General features: G+C 41.9%; 1 protein-coding gene across 2 annotated transcripts in view; it reads right to left on the minus strand.

Moving 5' to 3' along the window:
* The window catches only part of TAX1BP1 (Tax1 binding protein 1), a 36928-nt gene extending 24711 nt beyond the window's left edge, over positions 1 to 12217 (minus strand). For both annotated transcript variants that reach the window (XM_056857374.1, XM_056857375.1), the window contains exons 1-2: positions 12127 to 12217; positions 4950 to 5133 (exon numbers count right to left, since the gene is read on the minus strand). In XM_056857374.1, the coding sequence (XP_056713352.1) occupies positions 4950 to 5126 (177 nt within the window). In that variant the 5' untranslated portion in view covers positions 5127 to 5133; positions 12127 to 12217. The remainder of the gene's footprint in view (positions 1 to 4949; positions 5134 to 12126) is intronic.
* Between the last annotated feature and the right edge of the window lie 10832 nt (positions 12218 to 23049).

Below are 23049 nucleotides of genomic sequence, written 5' to 3' on the forward strand. Positions count from 1 at the left end.
GATTACAGAAATTAGTAGAAAAAGCAGTAAAAACAAGAAATACATATAATAAACAGTTCCAATAACTTCAGCCCTTATCCTTTTATTAAAGCATTGTCCTCTACAATTTCAGCACTGTTCTCTTCATAAAAATTCCTGACCGAAGAACCCCCCTTCACACATTCTGTAGATTGATAGAAGTGTGGGAGCATTTCTGACGTCCTCAGGCAGGCCATTCCACAATGTGGAAGGCAAAACAGAGAATGCTCAAGTATGGGCAGCTGCTGATCGTGCCCATTTTTACGGTAGACTTTCTTCAGTAGACTTTCCTCAGAAGAGTGCAGCAGCTGTCACAGTGGGGCATACGGGGAGACATATTCCTTTTGATGTGTGGGTCCTAGGCCATGAAGGGCTTTATAGGTGATAGTTTAAAATTTGAATTGAATCCAAGAACTAAACAGTAACCAATGGAGACAGATCACGATGGGTAGCCATGTCACTAGCAGTAGAAAAGAGCAGGAGTCCAGTAGCACCTTAAAGACTAGCAACGTTTCTGGCAGGGTATGAGCTTTTGTGAGCCACAGTTCACTTCTTCAGATTCAGCCAGATACTCTCGCTGTATCTGAAGAAGTGAGCTGTGCCTCCAAAAGCTCATACCCTGCCAGAAACGTTGTTAGTAATCAATGGAGTGACTGCAGAACACGTAATATATGCACACGTTGCCTGATTCCGACAGTAATCAAGCAGCAGCATTCTGTAACAGCTGGAGTTTCCAAGTGGCCTTTGGGGGCAGACCTGTGTAGAGAGCATTACAACTACCTAGCCTTGATGTTACTGTGGCATGGCTCCACATGGCTAGATCATTTCAACAGGACAGCAGAACTGGTCTGTGCCACTTGGCAAACAGTCTTTTCCAAAGCCTGCTATCTAATCTCTGGTTTCAGTACGATGCTGGTGTGGTAGAAGAACTTATGCCTAATATTGCATGTGCCTTCATCTCATTTAAACTGGGCTGTTAAGTGTCCACACTGGCACATCTGAAACCTGTAAGAGTAGGCAGTGTATGTTACACATTGATTGCGTCCACGGTCGCACAATTGGTATGTGATGCTGGTTATTCTCTGCCCCTAGGAAGCTGCTGCCGGCAGCATACAGAGAAAAATGAACCAGTAGCTTCAGAATAAAGCAGCTTATGTCCATCTAACCCCTTCCCCACTGCGGTTAAAAAAAATCGCTGTAACCAGCAGTTTATGTCCATCTAACCCCTTCCCCACTGTGGTTTAAAAAAAATTGCTGTAACCAGAAGCTGACAAATTTGTGCACCTTCTGCACCAGTGCAAACCAATTCTGTTTGGACTCAGTGTTTACCTTTCAGGTTTTGCTGCTGGTAAACAAGTCTTTCCTTTAAAAGCCACTCTTCCATCAAGCTCACTTCTGAATAGACTAGCTTGCTGAAAGGCATCTCCACACTGTTTTGGAGTCCCTGTGTTACATCTGTCCACAAGCCTATCTACTAGCAAAGGCTGCAGTGATTCCTCGCAATAAAATCTACCCATGAGATTCACTTCCATTGTATCAAGCAGCAGGCTTGAGCTACCCGCTGATTCTGGGCCACCTCACTAGGTGGTAACTTGCAAGTAACTCATACGCTTATCTACATCATGTGCTTACAGCACCATACACTAGAAGGAAAAGGAAGGAAGGAAATTACTTACACAAGAACTACACAGCAACTGTTTCCTATTGCCACAGATTACATCAAGTTATGCCATTTGGAAGCTCCCTTATTTTCACCTCTCTTTCCATTTTAAGACTTTCTTCCTTCAAACCAGGTCTAAAAGACACACCAATGTTGGTTTCAGCCAAGCACTGCCAAATCCACAGGCATCTGGCCCTTTTTGGCAAGGGGAAGAAGGCAGCTGTTCCCCACCCTGAAATTTGGGCCTGGTAGGTTGGACTATCCATGACTAACTGTGCACTCGGATTGCACTCCTCTTGTTTCCCCATAGGGTTGCCAACCTCCAGGTACTAGCTGGAGATCGCCTGCTATTACAACTGATAGAGATCAGCTCACCTGGAGAAAATGGCCACTTTGGCAATTGGACACCATGGCATTGAAGTCCCTCCCCTCTCAAACCCCACCCTCCTCAGGCTCCACCCCCAAAACCTCCCACTGGTGGCAAAGAGGAACCTGGCAACCCTATTTCCCCACCAGGGTCTAAAGCACCTGGAACACAGGAGAGACATTGGCAATCAAGAAAATGGCAGGGGGGGGGGAGTTAAACCTTTCCCCCAAAGCCTCAGCACCAATCCATCACAGCTACAGTTACTTTTTAAGGCAAAAAAACACATTGGGGAACGCCAATGCCAGGTGTAGTTTGTTCCCAACCCCAGGAAACAGGCACCTCAGAATTCCATTTACAATGTGGAAAAAAAATCTCTTTGATAGGCACTTATGACATATTATTTTATATTATTACCTCTGATGGACTTACTACATTTTTATCACATCCTTCCTCCAATGGGCTCAGCTTCTTATATAACCCCCCATGTTACCCTAACAATCCTATGAGCTAAGTTAGGCCGAAAGCAATGGGCCAAGGTCACTGAACAAGCTTTACGGCAGAATGGGGATTTGAGCCCACATCTCCAGAGTCTAGTAGTCCAATGGTAACAGCTACACCACACTGACTCTTACGAGCTTGACTGGCCTGAAGTCCACTGGCAAGTTACACAACTGTCACTAAAAATAAAGCAGCACCTTAATAATTAATTTATATTCTAGCATAAGCTTTTGTAAACTGAAGTCCACCTTATCGGTACCCAATGTTCAAGTGCTGCCAGAGGCAGGAACTAGTTGCCAATCAAGAGGCTAGGCATTTTAGTACAATATTCCATTAGCCTAACTGGATCAAACTGCTGCACCCGCAGAGCACAGCTCAGCAGGAGGTACAAATACTGCTGCGCGAAGGCCAATATTAAGCCCCTAGAGAGGCTTAGAGTTGTACGTACTCAATCCTTGACCTTGCCATTCTTCTCATTCAGCCACTGACCCTGCCAAAACTAGCAAATCTTGTGCGACCTTCATGCATATCTTGTGGATTTCAGAGCAAGACAGGCAAACAGCCAGCTTCCTCTGTAACAGTGAAATTGCCCTTATTGCACCAACACTACCACAAGTTCAGGGATTTGACAGACGGTCTTGCAGAATAGAGCATACCATATTGAAGAGGTTATGTAAAAGAGCCATTAGGGAAACTGGAATCTATGTTCCTTACATCTTGAGTAAAGATGATTGGGGGAGTAGATGGCCTGATGAAGGAAGGGCTACAGATTCTTTACCCCAACATTTTTTTAGTTATGCTTGAGTACAAAACTTCTTTATAATATAAACCAGCTTCTCTTAAATAGCTAATATTAGCTCTCTCTTAAATGAAAACAAAACATTAGCACATGGCTATATGCCCAGAGGATCAAGGAACTAATGGATTAGAATGAGAATGTACCCACAAGACTTTCACAGAGCAGACTATTAAGAAGCAGGCGGGTACGAGGGAACAGTAAAACTGCAGAAAATATGGACAAGTCGTCTTCAAAAGAAACACAAAACAACTGAACAGCAAGCAGACAGGGATTTAAACTGATGGGGGGTGATGTGATCAGAGGACACATTTATTTTCACAAATAAAGTAGCAAAAAGATAAGCTTATACTGGATCATTATGAGGCACTTAACAATATCTGGTACATCTGCTCAGAAGAAATATAAATGATCCTCTCCTGACATTTATGCCATCTCCTACAACAAAATGTTTCCAGCACAACACCCACATTTGGATATGGCTTTTCAGAAAGATGGCGGTCCTGAAATGGAGACCACCACCCAAGGACCATAACTCATTTTAAATCCAAAGGAGATTAGCATTAGTCTTTCAGAACCACATGGTTAAAGCAATATAAAATTAATGCTTTGGAAAACAGTTAGGACATACTCAGCATAATGTGGGAAGTCTTACGAAAGTGTACCAAATAAAAGACAAGTGGCCTAATTATTAAATTATGAGAAAGAAACTTTCATATAGTGACCATCTTCCATTATTTGCTTTGGTTTTTAAAGGATTTATTTCTGTTACAGAAATAATGGCTGCGACACTTTCAAAATGAAAATATGATATACTCTAGTATGGTGTCCAGCACAACCAACTTGAAACCAAGAACAGTCATATCAGCCAAGGCCCAAGGCCTCCCATTCTACAGCCACAGAAGCCACTATCATTCTAAGCACCCTAGCTGTTCCTAATTCAGGAGCTGAGTGGGGTCAGAAATGTTCTCCAGTTGAGCTCTTTAGTTACCCTGGGACATTGGAGTGTTTGGAACATTTTGTGCCTTGATAAAGCATTTTAGATGTAGACGTAGCCACTGGTTTAGATGGTTTTAAAAGGGGATCTAATTGGTCTAATGACAATTAGCTATGATTAATAAATGGAACAGAAGTAGCGGGGGGATGGGAAAACTTTGGCCTCAATATCTTTCTTGCAGGCCTCCTGGGGCATCTGATTGGCACCATGGGAAACAGGATGCTGGACTAGATGGGCCTTCAGTGCAGCAGGCTTTTACATTTTTTGGAGGAGTGGCAGATGAGCTTTGTTTCACATGCAAGAGTAAGGAAGGAATTTCCTTGCAGACTAGCTAAGGATCCAAACAGCCTGAATGAGGGTGGGGGGTGGGGTTGCAGGCTGCTTTAGTATGAGACTTAACTCCTTTAGTGTGTAATTTACTGTCTCAAAATGATAGACATCCGGGTACAATTATATAGTAAAATGGCCACATAACAATAGTTGTTCATATAGTAGAAGAATGTTTCCACCCACTTTATATCATCTCACAGGGAAGCACCTTCTACTTTTAACGTAAAATCAATAGTGGGGGGAAAACAGGACTTAGGTTAGAAAATGCTACAAGCTTGCTTACCTTGAAAACACCAACCCAGTCTTTTTGATGGGGGCGTATATATGGAGTCAGAGTGTAATGGCACTCAAGGTGCACATTAGGAAGGTAACTTTTTGCTACATTTTGAAAGACTACATGTGCAAAATTCGAAGTCTGCAGGGCACTGCTTGATGATGGAACTTCTTGAAAGGATGACATTGTTTATCTGTAAGATAATATTAAATTTCTGTTAGCATAAACTAGAAAAGGAAGACAGCTTGTCAGCGCAGTTGCCCTCGTTTCAGTTTTAACTGTTCATCTAAATGCGGCTAGATTGTCCTACTAGATGGGTTTGCAGGAAATGGATGTATGTATCAGACATACTGGTATTGTCAGCATAAGAAGCTGACATCACTGAACAGATACATCTCTCTGACAAGTTTCCAGTGCTACCATTTTAAAATACAATACACTCAAAAACACAAATAAAGCCAAAACGAGGTTAACAAAGCACAACAACTCTTCATTGAACATACAACTGTAAGCCCATTTAAAGAGGAGTTGTTATGGTACCACTGGACTTCTGTTTCATTATGCTACGCTACTTTTAGCTTCCCTATGGAAAATCACAGTGGCCTCCATATATGTGGTGGGTCTTTTAAGGCATCCATGGTTCTTTATTTAATCCTGCGTAAAAAAAAAACAACACCCTTTTTGGCACTGTATATAATAGATACTGTCCCTGCACTTCTCCCCTCGTTGTATCATATAAGTGTTGGGTGTTGTACCCAGACCTAGTGCTGCATAGTGGACACAGTATCACAATGGAGATGCCCAGATTTGTAACCCTATTCAACTATGAAGCAACTTAAGTAGCCTTCGGCCAGTCATCTGACTGATCCAACAACTCCGTGATGCTAAGTGAGGACCTCTCCCACTTGCCCTGGCAAACGAAGGCTCCCATTGAAGAGAAGGGAGCTGCTGAACCTCACCCACTATCATTCACCCTACCCTACATCAGCTTTATTATGACAATAAAATGTGGGATGGGGAGATGGAGGGGAGAGATGCATACCAGCCAGAGCTACCTTTTAGAAAGGAAGAATGAATATTAATTAAATGTCTAGTGCAACAGCAGAGAACTGAGCTGGTTAGCAGTGACATGTGCTAGGGAACAAGAAAAAAAAGGTATAAGAAGTATACCTGCATACCATATATTTGGAATATATTTATGAAAAAAAACAGTACCACAATTTACCCAGTATTTATTAGAAGCAGCAAAGATTTGTGTGATATTAAACTTTAATTTTTTTAAAAAGCAGTCTTTTAAAACAGAAAGTTAACAAGAAAGAATAAGAGATGAAACACATGAATATATGGGAATTCTTTATAACCTTTAGGAGCATTTATGCCTATAATTATGCACGGATAAGAGAAAGTAAGACTGGCAAATGCCGCAGGCAGCTTGGCTGCAAGAGAGAAATTCCTTGGAAAGAGAACAGTAGGACTTCAAATGAAATCGAATGCTTCTGCTTTGGAGTCAAGCTGCTGGGAGAGCTGTGCATTAACTGCATCCAGCCCCGCCCCCTAAAAATGCCCAAGAGCCAGATCAATCCTTGATGAAAAAAAAGGTTTCTCACTCCAGCATTTATATACACATATTATATATCATGTTGACACATTTTAAAGAGTGCAAGCTGTATTCCCATGTTCCTCTCTGTATTTTAATGTTTTACCCCCACACACACACACACCCAGTAACAACCAATAAGAAAATATATATGTTTTAAAAAATATGGAAGCTTATGGCTTGAGATACGGTTCATAACAGCACATGAAACATCATACTTTGGGTTTTTTTACACATCACTGGATGACTAAACCTTAGAAATCAAAAACCAAAAGGAATTTTTGCCTCCTCTAGTTAGACCAGTTTGTATTCCTCTGTTCTGCACCATTCCTGATTTTTGAGGCGGTCATCACTGAGCTTCTTTTAGAAAATAGAGGTATGGGTAGACTCCCTAATATGCGATATAATATACAAGTAATGACCCGTTATTATTAAGTTACCTGCGTGTACAAAGCACTACACAAGTAACTTAATAATAATAAAAGTTCAACAACAGAATGCAAACATCCACAAAGAGACAATCCGAAGTGCCATATGCATTTTGGCAAATAGCCTTCATCAGTGGCTTACACAATAAACACAAATATTATTGAAGCCTGGTGTTTTGTTAAGAGGAGTTCATAACATATTCCAAGTATGTATAAGGAACATAGCCAGAGGAAGACAATGAAGACAGTGAGGCGTCTGGAGAACAAGTTCTATGAGGAAAGGTTGAAGGAGCTTGGTACGTTTAGCCTGAGAGGTGATATGATAACCATCTTCAAGTACTTGAAGGGCTGTCATATAGAGGATGGTGCGGAGTTGTTTTCTGTAACCCCAGAAGGTCAGACCAGAACCAACGGGTTGAAATTAAATCAAGAGTTTCCAGCTAAACATTAGGAAGAACTTTCTAACAGAGCGGTTCCTCAGTGGAACAGGCTTCCTCAGGAGATGGTGGGCTCTCCTTTGGAGGTTTTTAAGCAGAGGCTAGATGGCCATTTGTCAGCAGGGCAGGAAGGGTTGCATCAGAGTTTGGCTCTCGTGGCCCTTTCTTACATGCTAATGCTGTTCGCCACTTTGGGGTCAGGAAGCAATTTTCCTCGAGGCCAGATTGGAGGAAATACAAAGTGCCATATGCATTTTGTTCTTTTCTGGAGGGATTTCCCTCCATCTTCTGGGCATGGAGTAGGAGTCACTGGGGATGTCGGGGGGAGGTAGTTGTAAATTTCCTGCATTGTACAGGGAAGTTGGACTAGATTACCCTGGTTTTTAAACATTATTATTAATATTTATTGGTTTAGAAGTCCTTTTCATTTCTGCAGGTTTTTAACTGGGTTCATTTCATTTTTGCAGGTTTCTAATTGGGTCATGTTTGTGGTTTATTATGATTGTTTGCTGGGTGAGTGGGTTGTGACTATACTAATTATGTTTATTGTGTAAGCCACCGATGAAAGCTGTTTGCCAAAACGCATATGGCACTTTGCTTTGTCTCACTGCCTGTGGATGTTCGCATTCTGTTATTGAATTGTTCTTAAATTATCTGTGTAGTGTTCTGTGCACACAATTGGTCATTGTATGTTGTATCATATATTGTTCTTTCATTTTTTCAAACTTTTGGTTTACCTTGTCTTTCTCGATTGGGTATTTTTGCCTTTTTTGTGGTATGAACTTCCTAATGTCACTTCTTCTAGTCTCATTTTATTCTTCCATACTTTCCAATCCACAGAGGATAGAACACAGGTACATAAACTGGTCAGACTACAGAGATTATACTTTCCACTCTTTATTTTTGTGGGCTAGAAAGTGTTTTGTAAAACCTGCAGAGCTGATGCACAAATATCACTGACCTTCTTCCCCTCTTCTTTCCCCCCTCTTATTCCTGTGTATCTGAGCTTTGTGGCAACCTCTTAAAATATTACATTTTTAAAAGCATATTTTCAGTTAACTGTCCTCCCTACTCCACCTCCCCAGCAAATTTTTCATAATGGCAATGTAATTATTTCCTCCAAACATCCTTCCTTACAATATTAGTGATACAGAATTTCCCCTTCACCCACCAAGCACACTTTTAGTGCATGCTGGCATGTAAAACAGACACTGAGATCCATGCTAGACAATGGAAGTATGGAATATAAAACTGCATTCATTACTTAGCCTAGAACAGCCAGGGTACATATATAAGACTGTACGTTGGGCATATAAGACACACCAGGCCTACTTTTCCAAATCTGTCTCTGTCCAGGAACTGCCCAGACTTTTCTCTTTCCTCAAAATGACAATGACTGGTAGGTTGAAAAGAAGCATTACCGTGCTGCAAGAATTCCTGTAAGCATTATGACTTCTCACATGGTCTTGATATTGACCTGGAACATGCACAGTGTTTTGCTTTGTAGACCTTTACAGTGTCTGTCAACGGATAGTCACATATTACATTACTCATGTTGCATTAGTTATACATTATTTGCCAAAAAGCTTTTTAGTATTAAATTAACTTTAACACTTAATTATGAAAATTAGCTATCCATGTACATTGACACACTACATGCTTCTCCACTCAGAGTATGCAATATAATCAATTAGCTAAAGCCAAATCATATTACTGACATCAGGATTCTTAAAAGTACAGTGAAGTAAAGACACATTGACAAAGCCATAATTTTATACCACAATCTGTCATTCTGCTGTATACAAAAGGGGGGAAAGATAGACACCCCTGTACTGATATCAATTAAATTAGGAAATTAGTACAGATGCGAAAAAATTAACAAAGTGCAAAAATGTTAAGTAGCTTGTATACAAAAGGGGAGCAGATCAGTCTCTTTACAAAACAACAAATAGACACAAAGTATGACATCCAAAGTAGCAACGTTAAGAAACTGGTAGGTTTCAACCTCCCAAGAAACACTACAACTGGAAACCACTGTCTGTGAAAAGCAGCACTCTTAATCAAAGCAGAAAAACTTGTGCCACACTCCAGCAAATCTGTTTAGGGGGCTCTACTGAGATTAGTACCTTCTCTCGAACTACAGATATTAAAATGAGTACAGCAAAGACAGGAATACTGTTACCAGTTACAGCTGTTGATAATTTATACTGTGCTTATTCTTATACCATTTGAGTTAGACACAGAAATATCAGAGGCCGGATCTCTTGCATTTCAAAGCCTTTTAGCCTCATAGATTATGAAAATATGGTTTTCCATGTCAGAATAAGCAAGAAAACTGGAAAGCCCTTTGTCCTCTGAAACTACAGAAGTGGTCATGATCCATAAATCTCTGGAAAGGAAAAAAAAAAAACAGGACAAGCCAGTGCTGAAAACAAGAGTATTATCTGCCTACCATCCAAATAATACAGGAGCAGCCCTACAGGACCAAATGGAATACCTGCAGAAAACCTAAATGTTGATAAAGGAATGGTCACTGAAGTACTAAATGAAAGACAACCTGATACAAGATTAATGAGAAGGTGCAGGCAGACAGAAGAGACTTTTTAATATAGCTTATATATGTATACACATATGTACACAGGACTACTCTGAATGACATTAGCATTAAAACACTTGATATTATTCAAAATTGTACTAGTATGAAGCTTTGACAGTTCTTTTAATCCACAAATGCAAAAATAAGAACTGCAGATAGCTTAAATTTATTTCTACAGAATATACTATGACCTATCATGCTGTTTAAGCAAATAAGGGATTTTTAAAACACAACTTGTACAGACCAAACAGACTCCAAGGTCACTTACAATCACAGTATTCCTGCATATCAGCAAAAAAAAAAACAAAAAAAAACCCTCTGCAACTTTGTGTTTGGTAAGCATTAAAAAACCTACAGAGTCTGCAAGCAGCTGCCTGCTAGGGTTGGCTGAAGCTGTTTGGAACAGAGAAGGCCTCTTGTTTACCCAGCATACCATGAGTGGATTTGAAGGGAGTGGCTGAACCACAATCTAGAGAAAAGCATTACTAAGGAGACCTGGATTGCACTCCTTTTTCTCTCTTTTCCTTCTCCAGCCTTCAAAGTTTGGTCCCTATATAAACTATGAGGGAACCCTCTACCAAATTACTACCTTTACATTACCGTCAATTAACTTAGAAGGGGGCAACTCTGCTTAAGACAGCTAGTTTCCAGTCCTGTAGAACCTTGAAGACCAGCAAGAGTTCCACAGTATAAGCTCCCCAGAATCAAAGCTCCCTTGGTTAAACACCCTTGAAAGCTTATACCCTGGAAATCTTGGTCTTTAAGATGCTACTGGATTCAAATCTAGTTCTTCTACTGCAGACCAACATGGCTACCCACCTGACACTACCTGATTAGAATGGCGCTGTTAGCCCCCTTGAAATATTTCCTAAGTAGTTCTAGGAAGAGGTAAAATATTTAATTTGCCTCACTAAGGGGGGCAGTTTAACGGAACGTTCATAAGAACATAAGGCAGGCCCTGCTGGATCAGACCAAGACCCATCAAGTCCAACGGTCTGTTCACACAGTGGCCAACCAGGTGCCTCTAGGATGCCCACATAAGAACATAAGAACGGCCCTGCTGGATCAGACCAAGGCCCATCAAGTCCAACGGTCTGTTCACACAGTGGCCAAGCAGGTGCCTCTAGGAAGCCACTAACAAGGCAACCGCAGCAGCACCATCCTGCCTGTGTACCACAGCACCCAAAATAATAGGCATGCTCCTCTGATACTAGATGTTTTTCCAGAGAAATATCATTGGAACTTCAAAAATAATAATAACATGCATGCAATGATTATACAGTAATACTTACAGACAACTTATCACGTCTTCATGTTTATTATTATTATTTTTGAAGGTATGCAGCATGACTAGTATCCATTTTTTAACGAATAGCCAGGAATACCCCTTTCTTCCATGAATATGTCCACTCCCCTCTTAAAACCTTCCAAGTTGGCAGCCATAAACAAGACCACTACAGCAGCACCATCCTGCCTGTGTTCCACAGCACCTAAGATAATAGGCATGCTCCTCTGATCCTGGAGAGAATAGGTATGCATCATGACTAGTAGCCATTTTTACTAGCAGCCATGGACAGCCCTCTCCTCCATGAACACCGTCCACCCCCCTCTTAAAGCCTTCCAAGTTGGCAGCCAGCACCACATCCTGGAGCAGGGAGTTCCACAATTTAACTATCCAATGAGTCTCGAAGGCCTTTCCCCTGTTCCCTCCCCTAGAAGGGCCCTGTAACGCCTCCGCTTTAGCAGCGCGTCCGCCTCCCGCCCGGACGGGCACCCCTCCCGGCCTAGCCTCGCTTGCCAACCCAGCGGCCCCGCTCCCAACGCCCTCGCGTAACGGCCCCACGTAGCAAACCAGAAAGGGGGTTTCAAGCCGGCCCCACCTTTGAACGCTTCTCGCGCGCGCCCTCCTCTCCCCCCACCCCACGACCCCCTCGGCTACTGAGACGCCCACCCGCACACCCCCTTGCCCCTCGGCCACCTCCGCCCGCCGGGCTCCCTCGCCGCCTCTCCTTGGGCTCCGCGGCGGTAGGGGACGGTTGGCCCAACCCACCGACGGAAGCCGGGGAAGGCCACTACCACGGAGGCGGCCAAGGCCCGGAAAGAAGGGCAAGGCCAGTAGGCCTCTTACCTGGGACGCGCCGGGGACGTCAACACCGTCAGCCCGCAGTCGCCATTAGCTCCCAGGCCCCGCCCCCTTCCCGTCAGTTCCGGGCCCGGAGAGGCTTTTTTCCTCACACGTGACGGCCGAGAAGTGGTGCGCCACGACTGACGCGTCGTGACGTCCGGTGACGCTCCGTTCCCGTTGCTCGCCTTTGCTGCCCTCTCTCTCTGACGGCCGCCTGTCAATGTCCCCATCCCTGAATTAAAGCACAGCATTGGGCTCCACCTCCTTTACCTATTTCAATATTAGCTTCAAACTGTATATGTAATTCACAGTGGGTCGCCGTGTTAGTCTGTTTGCAGTAGTCAAAAAGGGCAAGAGTCCAGTAGCACCTTAAAGACTAACAAAAATATTTTCTGGTAGGGTATGAGCTTTCGTGAGCCACAGCTCACGAAAGCTCATACCCTACCAGAAAATATTTTTGTTAGTCTTTAAGGTGCTACTGGACTCTTGCCCTTTTTGTATATGTAATGTAACTTAAAAAAAACACACCAAACCACTTCTGGGAAGTGGTTTGACTGGGTCCTTTGCACTCCGATCTTCAGTGAATGTACCAGGAAGTAAATCCTGTTGCCTTAATCTGGAATTTTAGCAGCTTCACAAATTGCTGGTTATGAGTGTACTGTGTCCCATTTGAAATGACTACATGTGTCTTAGTTCACTGGGTACACACAGTGGCAGCTAATAATTTCCTCTCGCATATAGGGTTGCCAACCTCCAGATGGTAACAATACACAACTATAAACTTGGATTGCAATAGGAAGTTATTCAACCAAGGAGCAGTCACTATGGCAATATTCACAAAAGGTTATACACAAAAGAAATGAGCCAATGATATTAAATACAATTCCTGTATTATTATTATTTTTGTTCGTTCATAAAAACTACTGTTTAACCTAAACTATATTCCAAGACCAACAATTCAACAAATCAAGACAGAATTCCGGTATTCATTCTGTTTCACAACTTTCGTCAGTTGAAAATTATTGTGGTCCATATAAAGGTAAGTATTGTCCAAAATCAATAATCTTCTATTTGTTTTCAGGTGCTTTTTCCTTTCAATTATATTGAAGAAGGTGATGCTCACAGGCACTCCCACGCCGTTTCTAATTGAATCAGTCAAAAAATGTTTTTCCAGAGAAATATCATTGGAACTTCAAAAATAATAATAAAAATGAAGACGTGATAAGTTGTCTGTAAGTATTACTGTATAATCATTGCATGCATGTTTATTATTATTATTTTTGAAGTTCCAATTATATTTCTCTGGAAAAACATTTTTTGACTGATTCAATTAGAAACGGCGTGGGAGTGCCTGTGAGCATCACCTTCTTCAATGTAATTGAAAGGAAAAAGCACCTGAAAAGGAAAAGAAATAGAAGATTATTGATTTTGGACAATACTTATCTTTATATGGACCACAATAATTTTCAACTGAGGAAAGTTGTGAAACAGAATGAATACCAGAATTCTGTCTTGATTTGTTGAATTGTTGGTCTTGGAATATAGTTTAGGTTAAACAGTAGTTTTTATGAATTAACAAAAATAATAATACAGGAATTGTATTTAATATCATTGGCTCATTTCTTTTGTGTATAACCTTTTGTGAATATTGCCATAGTGATTGCTCCTTGGTTGAATAACCTCCAGATGGTAGCTGGAGATCTCCTAGGATTAGAACTGATCTCCAAGCAACAGAGAACGGGTCACCTGGAGAAAATGGCCACTTGGGAAGATGGATTCTATGGCATTGCACCCCACTGAGGTCTTTCCCCTCCCCAAATCCCACCCTCCTCAGGCTCCATCCCCAAAATCTCCAGGTATTTCCCAACCTATAGCTGACAAACCTGCTCTCATACCATGTGTGTACCCAGTGGAATAATTACCTATATAACCAATTCAGACTTGACAGGATATGTTCTTAACCCAAAGCGTATAAAATACTTTCAGAGTAAACATGTTTGGAGGACTTTCATTCATAGGGTCGCCATGAGTCAGAAGCGACTTGACGGCACTTAACACACACACACAAACATGTTTAGGATGAGTTTGCAAAATGGTCATAAATCTGTCTCCACAACCATATACATTGAAATGCCTGTAATTCTCAACTATTATGTATCAAGTGCATTGACACATGAGTGCCAAGGGGCTGTGGATTAAGCACTGGACAAAAGTATGGAGGAGATATGGAGGAAAGCCGGGTTCAAAGCCTTTTCGAAGCTGTAAAGCCTGCTGGAGGAATGCCTGCAAGAAACTTACCACATCACACATTGTGAAATCCATGTATACACTATATGTGCACATAATTCACACTATTGTGCCACAGTAGCCATCAGCAATCACAGAAATACTCATAATGATAAATGACACACAGATTATATTTGTAGAACACTTTGCAGTAAGAAAGATTCTGTTATAATTTGTAAAACAAAAATGAAAGCCTTCTTTTTCAGCTCCATATTGGGGGCACAGAGCTTGTCCTTGCTGAGTAAGGTGTTTTCCACATGGGATCAGGCTTGAGTGCTTTCTTTGTTGGTGCTTTTGCTGTGGATACAGCAAAGCAACAGGGCTTCCACCCGGCAGATTTTCCCATAGTTTGCCTGCCTGTACCCCAGCTACAGCCAACCCACCCCAGCAATCAGGGCTTTATCAAGGAGTTTTTTTTAAAAAAATTGACAATATTGTTATATCATCATAACACTGAATCCCCAGCTTTCTTTTTTTTTTAAAAAAAGAGTAAGTCTGTGGACCCTTTTGTTGCAGAGCTGTGCCTTTCCCCTTAGATCTCGACAATGAAAGGGCCTGCTTGCTAAAGCAAGTAGAAGAGAAGGGTAGGAGAAGTGGTTGGGGCAGTACTGGGGTAAGACTCATCCCTTCTGAGTGATGCCTCCTTATCCTGTTAAAACAACAGGTCCAGAGCTGGCAATTCTAATTGTGTTGGAAGCCTACAACAAAGGGGGCACTTTGTGCCAGATACTTGTTACAAAGGATCCAACCCAGTATATCTGTGTAGCCCACAGTTACACTGGCACCAAAGAGAAGCCACTGTTCAAGATCTCTATCCTGAGTTCCCAGGTATTCTTGGAATTTCTTTGGGGCAAAAAGCCCCCATGCAGTTTTGAGCCCTCGGATGAAAAAAACTGCATCTAGAGAGCGGCAAACCCAATGCAAATTTTCCCTGCATAAATGGTCGGGGAGTTATTGTAGGCTTCCGTTTGTACTTCGAAAAGCTGCCTAACGGGTAGATTGGCCATTAAGACCACTGGAAAAGTCCTGGGGGGCCACCCCGCAGTCAGGGCCACCCTGAGCAAGGAAAGTCTCACACAGCACAGCCCCACATAAAGTGGGTGGCAACGGCGAGAGGATGGCCCTTGCCACATGCAAGGTGGGTGGAAGCCAGTGTCCCTTGCCATGTATGAGCTGCCACCACCACAGGCCAGGAGCCCTCACCCTACATGAGGTAGGCAGTCTGTTCTTTCTCCTCCCTTCCCCCCCCCCCCATTGGGGGATAGGACAGGACTCTTTTCGCCTCTCAGTCTCCCCCTGCTGCCTGATCTGGTGATGTATTTCACTGTGGAACCAAATTATGTGGTCTTTTCCAATATTATAATGCTATTGCTAGGTGGATCACAGAGCATTCCACTTTGGCTTTTGTACGCAAAAAGTATTACAGATAAAATTCTTTTAGCCATTCCTACTTCTGTTTTGCAAACCCTTTACAAACTCAACAAAGAAAAAAATGTTCACAGAAGGTTGAAATTAATGTGGGTTTTTTTTAATTCCATGTTTTTAAATACCGGTAGGTTGAGTCTAGCCCCCATCACAGAATTTGTCTGTGCTGTTTTCATGATTCCTAGCACAGCGGTGGTCAAAGGAGACCCCCTCCCTTTTTCACTAGTGGAAAAATTAGTTGTGCGCAACCCAATTTTCTTCTCATCATCTTTCATTTTACTATAGCTAGCTGTATCAGACATATATCTGTATCCTGTGAAGAAATACAAAGAATTATGTACTGCTGAAGAACAAACTTTATATGATGAACATTTTAAAAATATTGTTGATCCTCTGTGATGATACTAATACATGCTGAAACAGATAAGTTTATTTAAATCAGGGGTGGGGAACATCAGGCCCGGGGGCCATATAAGGCCCACGAAATCATTTGGTCTGGCAGATCTCTAGCTCAGAAGGATCTAAGACTGGTGATCAGCCCCCTCCCGTGGACAGGAATAGCTTCTATTCAAGGCAGATGTTAATTTGTTTTGCCGAGAAAAGGAACCTTTCCCCCCCTTGCAGAAGAGTCTGTAGCTATGGAGCTGCTAGAACCGCCCAAGAAACTGTTAACCCTTTCCCACCCAGGCCATGGAGAAATGTATTGGTTGGCTAATTTTTAAGTTGATAATTTTGTTTGGCCCGCGAATGATGTTATAAATATCCAAATGGCCCTTGGTGGAAAAAAGGTTCCCCACCCCTGATTTAAATGGTTGAATATGGATATAGTCCTACTTCACCAATCCTTCAGAAAAGCCTGAAGCTTCTATGAAATGTGGAAAGTGTATATTTCAATCATCACCAAACGTGCATTTTCTCATACTGTGCTATGTACATTGTAAATAACTTCTTAATAGAAACGATAGACCAGAAAACTAATTATTACAGCACTCTGCACCAGTTCTCCATTATAAATTATATTCCTGTTGTACTTCATTTGATGATGTTTTATTCCTGAGTGCTAAAACAAATCATGGTGCTTAGATATCTCTAAGCCGTCCCTTTGGAATATATTAGAAATAACTTATTGCTAGAATTGCCTTCTCCATCAAAAGTCCTGTGTGTATTTTGGATTTCTTTGCCAACCCTTAATTGGAATTGATGAACTAGAACTATTCAAAGGTTGCCAGGGTATTTAAATCAGTAAGAGTGAGACTGAGGAAACGGGTTACTTTCCCCATAAGACTATAGGTGAGAGCAGACACATTAATTGTGTGTGCGTGAGTGTGTATGTAAGGGAGGGTGAAGAAGGGAAAAAAGACCCCTCTTCGAAGGTGTGAAACTTGGCAGCTTTGCACTGTACAATGGGCATAAGAAACCACATTTTCTGTCAGTGACCACATCTCAGTTGCTGTTATTTCACAGTTGGATGACTGTATTGTTAAAGTAATGGAATGTTTTTTAATAAATGCAAATAGTGATTTAAGTGCTTGAACTCACTACGAGTTTGCCTCTCCGGTGCGTAATTAATGTGGGTACATTGGAGAGCCATGTCTGAGTGAGTGTTTCATTTCTTATTTATAGCACACACATTTTTTTTTTACCTCTGGCTCACCTTTTCACACAGGTCAATCTATACCTGCAAGGATCCCATGAGCCATTTGCCTAAGAGATAAATGGCAAAAGTTGTAGCTTTAGCCAATTGCTACGTGTAGGGAACCACTGTCAATTTTCACAATTTAATGCTGGCCAAGTGAGACAAAATAGGGTCTTCAGAGAAAACAGTGCTCATGGGTCTGTGTAACCACTCTTTCAACAGCCCAAACACTACCCTTTACATATCTAGTGTATTTCTTCACAGCTGAGAGTTCCTACTTCTTAAAACAGACTTTCCAGCAATCTACCTCCTCCTTCTCTTTAAGCTCCAGCCTTCCCCTTGCAAGAAAGATGTGTTGAAGTCATATTGGCTGGAAGCTATTCTGTAAGAGCCCTGACCTGGATGGCCCAGGCTAGCCTGATCTCATCAGATCTCAGAAGCTAAGTAGGGTCAGCACTGGTTAGTATTAGGATGGGAGACTGAGGAAGTCCAGGGTTGCTACGCAGAGGCAGGCAATGCCAAATCATCTCTGAATTTCACTTGCCTTGAAACCCCTGTGGGGTCACCATAAATCGGTTGCGACTTGATAGCACTTACCATTACCACCATTCTGAAAGAACAGGCATTTCTGACTATTGCCCTTTCATTGTGATTATTTTCAGAACATACATTCCTTCCTTTCATGTTCTTCAGACAGATTCACTATTTGCATTTTCAGAACAAAAATAACAGACTACCCAGTTTAGGTTTGTGTCCCCATAATGTAACAGACGTAATACAGTCATAAATGAGTTGTGGGTTCTCCTCAGTGCTTGTGTGTGCAATGCCTGATGAGGATCAGATGCCTGTGAAGAAGGGGCCTCAGCCTTCCCTCCCTACACCATTTTCCCCAGCCTGAAACATTCCCAAGGGGTGCTACTGGGCCTATCAGAGAAACTCTTGTGTATCACAGGTAATGTGTGGGTTTGTCAATACAGTTCCCCCACCTCTCCAGGACTGTTTAGGTCAGGGAAATGGTGCAAAGGGGTAGAATGAAGCCTCTTTTCCAGGCACCACAGGCATGGGAATTGCGAAGAATGCACAACCCATGCGTGACTGTTATTTCTGATTCCAGACCCAAGCTGTGAACTCTGTTATGTGCATGCCTTCTGCTCCATCACTTTAATTTGCGGACTCCACAAATGCCATCTATAAAAAAAAATCTGCAAAGAATAAATTGTAGTTCTGCTCTTGTTCCCCCAGTCCTAAGCATTTTCCCTGACCTCTCTGTTTGCAACAGTGATCTAGCTGTTCTACATTCTTGACATAATTTTGAATCTGATACTGCATTTTGAGAGGAACCGGTCATCGACTCTTCTTTGGGAGCATGGCTAGTTTTCTATTTGGGCAACTAATAATTTACAACTGTGCAGTATTAGAATAAAAAACTGAATAAAATCCAGAAAATTCAGGAGTTTTCTAAAAATCCCTTTTGTCACTAAGGCATTCAGTGGTTTTATTCAAAAGCATCCTTGTTAAAATATTTGTGTGTTAGCATTTAGCAAATGCTGGTTTACCTTGTGCAGTATTTAAGGATGGACATATATGCCTTCAGTTAAGTCAGCACCAGATTATACAGAAAATCATCTGAGCGCTTGCTCACATGTTCATTGGTGAAATTGGTATCCTTAAGCTTCCTGCAACAAGGTCAGGGGAGTCATACAGCGGTGGACTCTAATCTGGACTCTAATCTGGAGATTCCCTACTCCTACACAGGAGCGGCGGACACTAATCTGGTGGACCAGATTGGTTTCCCCACTCCTACACATGAAGCCAGCTGGGTGACCTTGGGCTAGTCACAGCTCTCTTAGAGCTCTCTCAGCCCCACCTACCTCACAGGGTGTCTGTTGTGGGGAGAGGAAGGGAAGGTGATTGTAAACCGGTTTGATTCTTCCTTAAGTGGTAGAGAAAGTCTGCATATAAAAACCAACTCTTCTTCTTCTATATGTCCTCAAACTGGTTTTTGGTTACAAAAGTAAGCGAGTAAACTTCAAAAACAAGTTTATCTAACGTTGAAGCAGTAAGAATCACATTACAGTCATAAAAAATAATCAGATTCTTCCAGTGCGTTCCTCACCTTTTGGCAGCTGGGGACGGTGTGCCTGAGGGGGCACCTCCAAAGCAGTTTCATGGCCGCCGAAAGATTTTTTAAAAGCCTTTTGCCGGCTATTTTTCTTGTAAAAATAGGGCTTTTCGCCCCATAGAGAATAGCAAGGCTGCGTCTGCAAAATAGCACGTGCAGCACTGCCATTCTCAGCACCGGCATCCAGGGCCAAAAGGGGACAGAGAGCTGCCTACATGCAGCTCCGCCCCGGGAACGCCCCTTGGGATGCCCCCCCGGAACACTGGCACAGGCCTTTATACCAGTGGGATGTCAGTGGGAGGCTAAGCCGGTGTCACGGGGTGGCGCTGCTGGGAGACTGGCGTCTGGGTCCCCCCGCCGGCATTGGGGCCACTTACAGAGGCATTAAGTAGCCCGGACACCGGTGCAGGGGGTCCCAACGCTGGCGCAGCCCCTTCCTAGCCTCCCAAAGACTTTTGTCCTCAGAAGTCAGGAATGCGCTGTCAGTGTTTTAAACTGTTTGCTATTGTTAATTAAAAGATGATAATGTTATAGTCTATAATCCTGTGTTGCATGAACATTTTATGCCATATAAGATGTGGCATAGCTTACATGGCTTTTAAAAAAAGGGTTAGAAAACATCTATGGATGATAGTGGATATTAGCCACGATAGCTCAGTGGAACCTCTATGTGCTATGTAGAGGCAGTGTACCTGTGAGTGCAATGTGATGGAGACCAGCAACTGGGGAATGACACAAATGCCTTTTCCACAGGTTCCCATTGCAAACAAAAAAAGGTAGATAATTGGTCTAATTTCTTCTGTAAAAGTTCACAGTGTCCACAAACAATTTCTTCAAACTTTGTTTTGGTAGTAAGCTCTTGTGCTTAAGAATGCATTGGTAAACACACTTGGAAGAAAGTAAGATTTTCTGCTGAGTAAAAATTCATAGGCTGCACAGGATTTAATCCATTGTGTTTGAACATTTGATGCAAAGTAATAACTGAACCACTCAGCATCACATTTTTAAAAAACATTTAACTCAACAATATGGTATTACATACTTATTAGAAGTATTCCTTTTGTAGGCAAAAAGTTAGTGGATTATTTCAGTTCAATATGCAAACTGCAAACTGATTATTTTATTTTAAAACGACAAATGTATTGAGGGGAAAGTGATAGTTTGGTACATGCTAAATTTAAACAAACTTTTGTGTGTATATTTTTGAATGCCAAAACCAGTTAGTATTATTGCCTTGAAGACACAATGCTCCATTGACAGAAGAGTAGCTTTCAAGCCAATTAAAGGTTGGCAGCCGTCCTGCTACTGGCAGAGTAATGCTTGTTAACAGTTCACTTTTGTGATACATGTGTATCATAATCATGTATTTTTAGAAAGTGCTTATTAGTATTTTGAAGTCTCCTTTTACAGATGTTCTTAGTCTTTACTTTCAAACTGAAAGTCATTTTAAATCTTATGGGCACCCATATATTTAAAAAAAGGATACAAAACAATTATAGTGTGTCGAAATATGCTATCCAGAACAAGCAGTTAATGCACATGTTTACATTTTAAATATCCAAGCATTTCTGAAAACAAACAGGAATCTGTTCATTGGACTGTATTATTTATGTTAATTCTTATCAGTATTGCAGCTCAGTTGACTCTTCTGGAGCATTTTATGTAAGTTAAAAAGAAGAGTTGGTTTTTATATGCTGACTTTCTCTACCACTTAAGGAATAATCAAACCGGCTTACAATTCCCTTCCCTTCCCCTCCTCACAACAGAGACCCTGTGAGGTAGGCAGGGCTGAGAGAGTGTGACTAGCCCAAGGTCACCCAGCTGGCTTCATGTGTAGGAGTGGGGAAACCAACCCAATTCACCAGATTAGCGTCCACCGCTCATGTGGAGGAGTGAAGAATCAAACCCGGTTCTCCAGATCAGAGTCCACCTCTCCAAACCACTGCTCTTAAAAACTACCATGCTGGCTCTTAAATACAGTGGTAAGCTTTTGCAACTGCTTATCTATTAACAGAAGGCCGGCAAATCCTTTATAAGAAAGGAATTAGTAACTCAAATGTAGCATACCAACCTCTTTGCTACTTTGTCACAAACCATTGTATTTCATGTCAATGCTGAATCGGATTACCATGGAAATAAAATTTGCCCAATAATATCTGTATTTGTAGCTGTAGTTTTCAAACAATCACAATTGTACAGGTCACACAAGCCTAGTATTTCAGTACACAACCCTCAGAACAGGCCTGGTCAAAGTTTTAAACTGCATAAATACAAAGACCTAAAATTTATTTCCAGTTTGTATTGTGAGGATTATAATGTTTTGAATCATTCACAAGTCTTGTGAAAGTTCTATTAAAGAATCAGCTGATGCCTTTTGAAAACCGAGGGAAATATTGAGATCCCCTTATCGAAATGTCAGCTGAAGTAGGCTGCAATCTTAAACACACTTTTCTGGGAACAAGCCCCACTGAATAACATGGGACTGACTTCCCAATAGATCTGCTGAGGCTTGCTCCCGAAGTCACCTAAACTGAACACAGCCAGATCCAACTAAAGTCATACAAGGAAAACAGATGCTGACAGCAGAAACACGAAAACACTTTGGCTTTCTAAAGGTATCACAGGTTTGGCTGAAAGTCCTGAAATTTTACCCAAGGTATTATCTGATCATAATGCGATCTTGATTAAAATTAACATGGGGAATAAGAGAAACAAACCTTGGTCTACAAATGAATATTTATTGAAAAACAAGAAAATAGATAAGTTAAAAATAGATATACAAAATTATTTTTTGGAAAATGCTGATAAAGGGATTTCGGATGAAACAGTATGGGACGCTGGTAAAGCAGTAGTTAGAGGATTATTAATGCAACAAAATTCGAGATGGTTCAGAGAGAGGGAGATGCAAAAGAACATTTTAGAGAGGAAGTTAAACAGGGAGAAAGACAGCTAAGAAAATTACAAGATAAATTATCTAAACAGGAACAGATGGAGAGGCTAAAAAAATTACAACATCAATATGAATTTTTAATAACCTCAGAATAAATAAATAAATAAAGCTTTATTCTCAGATGCCTCATCGTAAGTCTTTTTGAAAGAGATTTTACCTCCCCCCCCCAAAAAAAAAAAAAATAATCCCAGGCTGCAAGGGAAGATGTTGCAAGTTGGTGCAAAACAGCATCTCCTCTACCGTACGCGTTGCAGCAGCTGCAGCGGCCGCCCAGGGAAAGGCCGCGGAGCGAAGAGTTCTTGCCTGAGCTGTTGCTATCATTGGGTCTGGGGGGGGGGGTGTAGGCCCGGCAGGTCACCGACAGGAGGACGTCCTCTCTGATTGGCGTTTGGGTTCCAGCGCCGGCTGCGGTTGGCTGGTTTGGCCGCCGCTCCCCTTCCACGCCTCCTTCCGCGCTCCGAGGCGAGCGAAGCCTAGAGAGGGGAAGGAGGCGGCGTCTAAGCGGAG

The sequence above is a fragment of the Euleptes europaea genome, chromosome 11, assembly GCF_029931775.1.
Source record: "Euleptes europaea isolate rEulEur1 chromosome 11, rEulEur1.hap1, whole genome shotgun sequence".
Lineage (NCBI taxonomy): Eukaryota > Metazoa > Chordata > Lepidosauria > Squamata > Sphaerodactylidae > Euleptes > Euleptes europaea.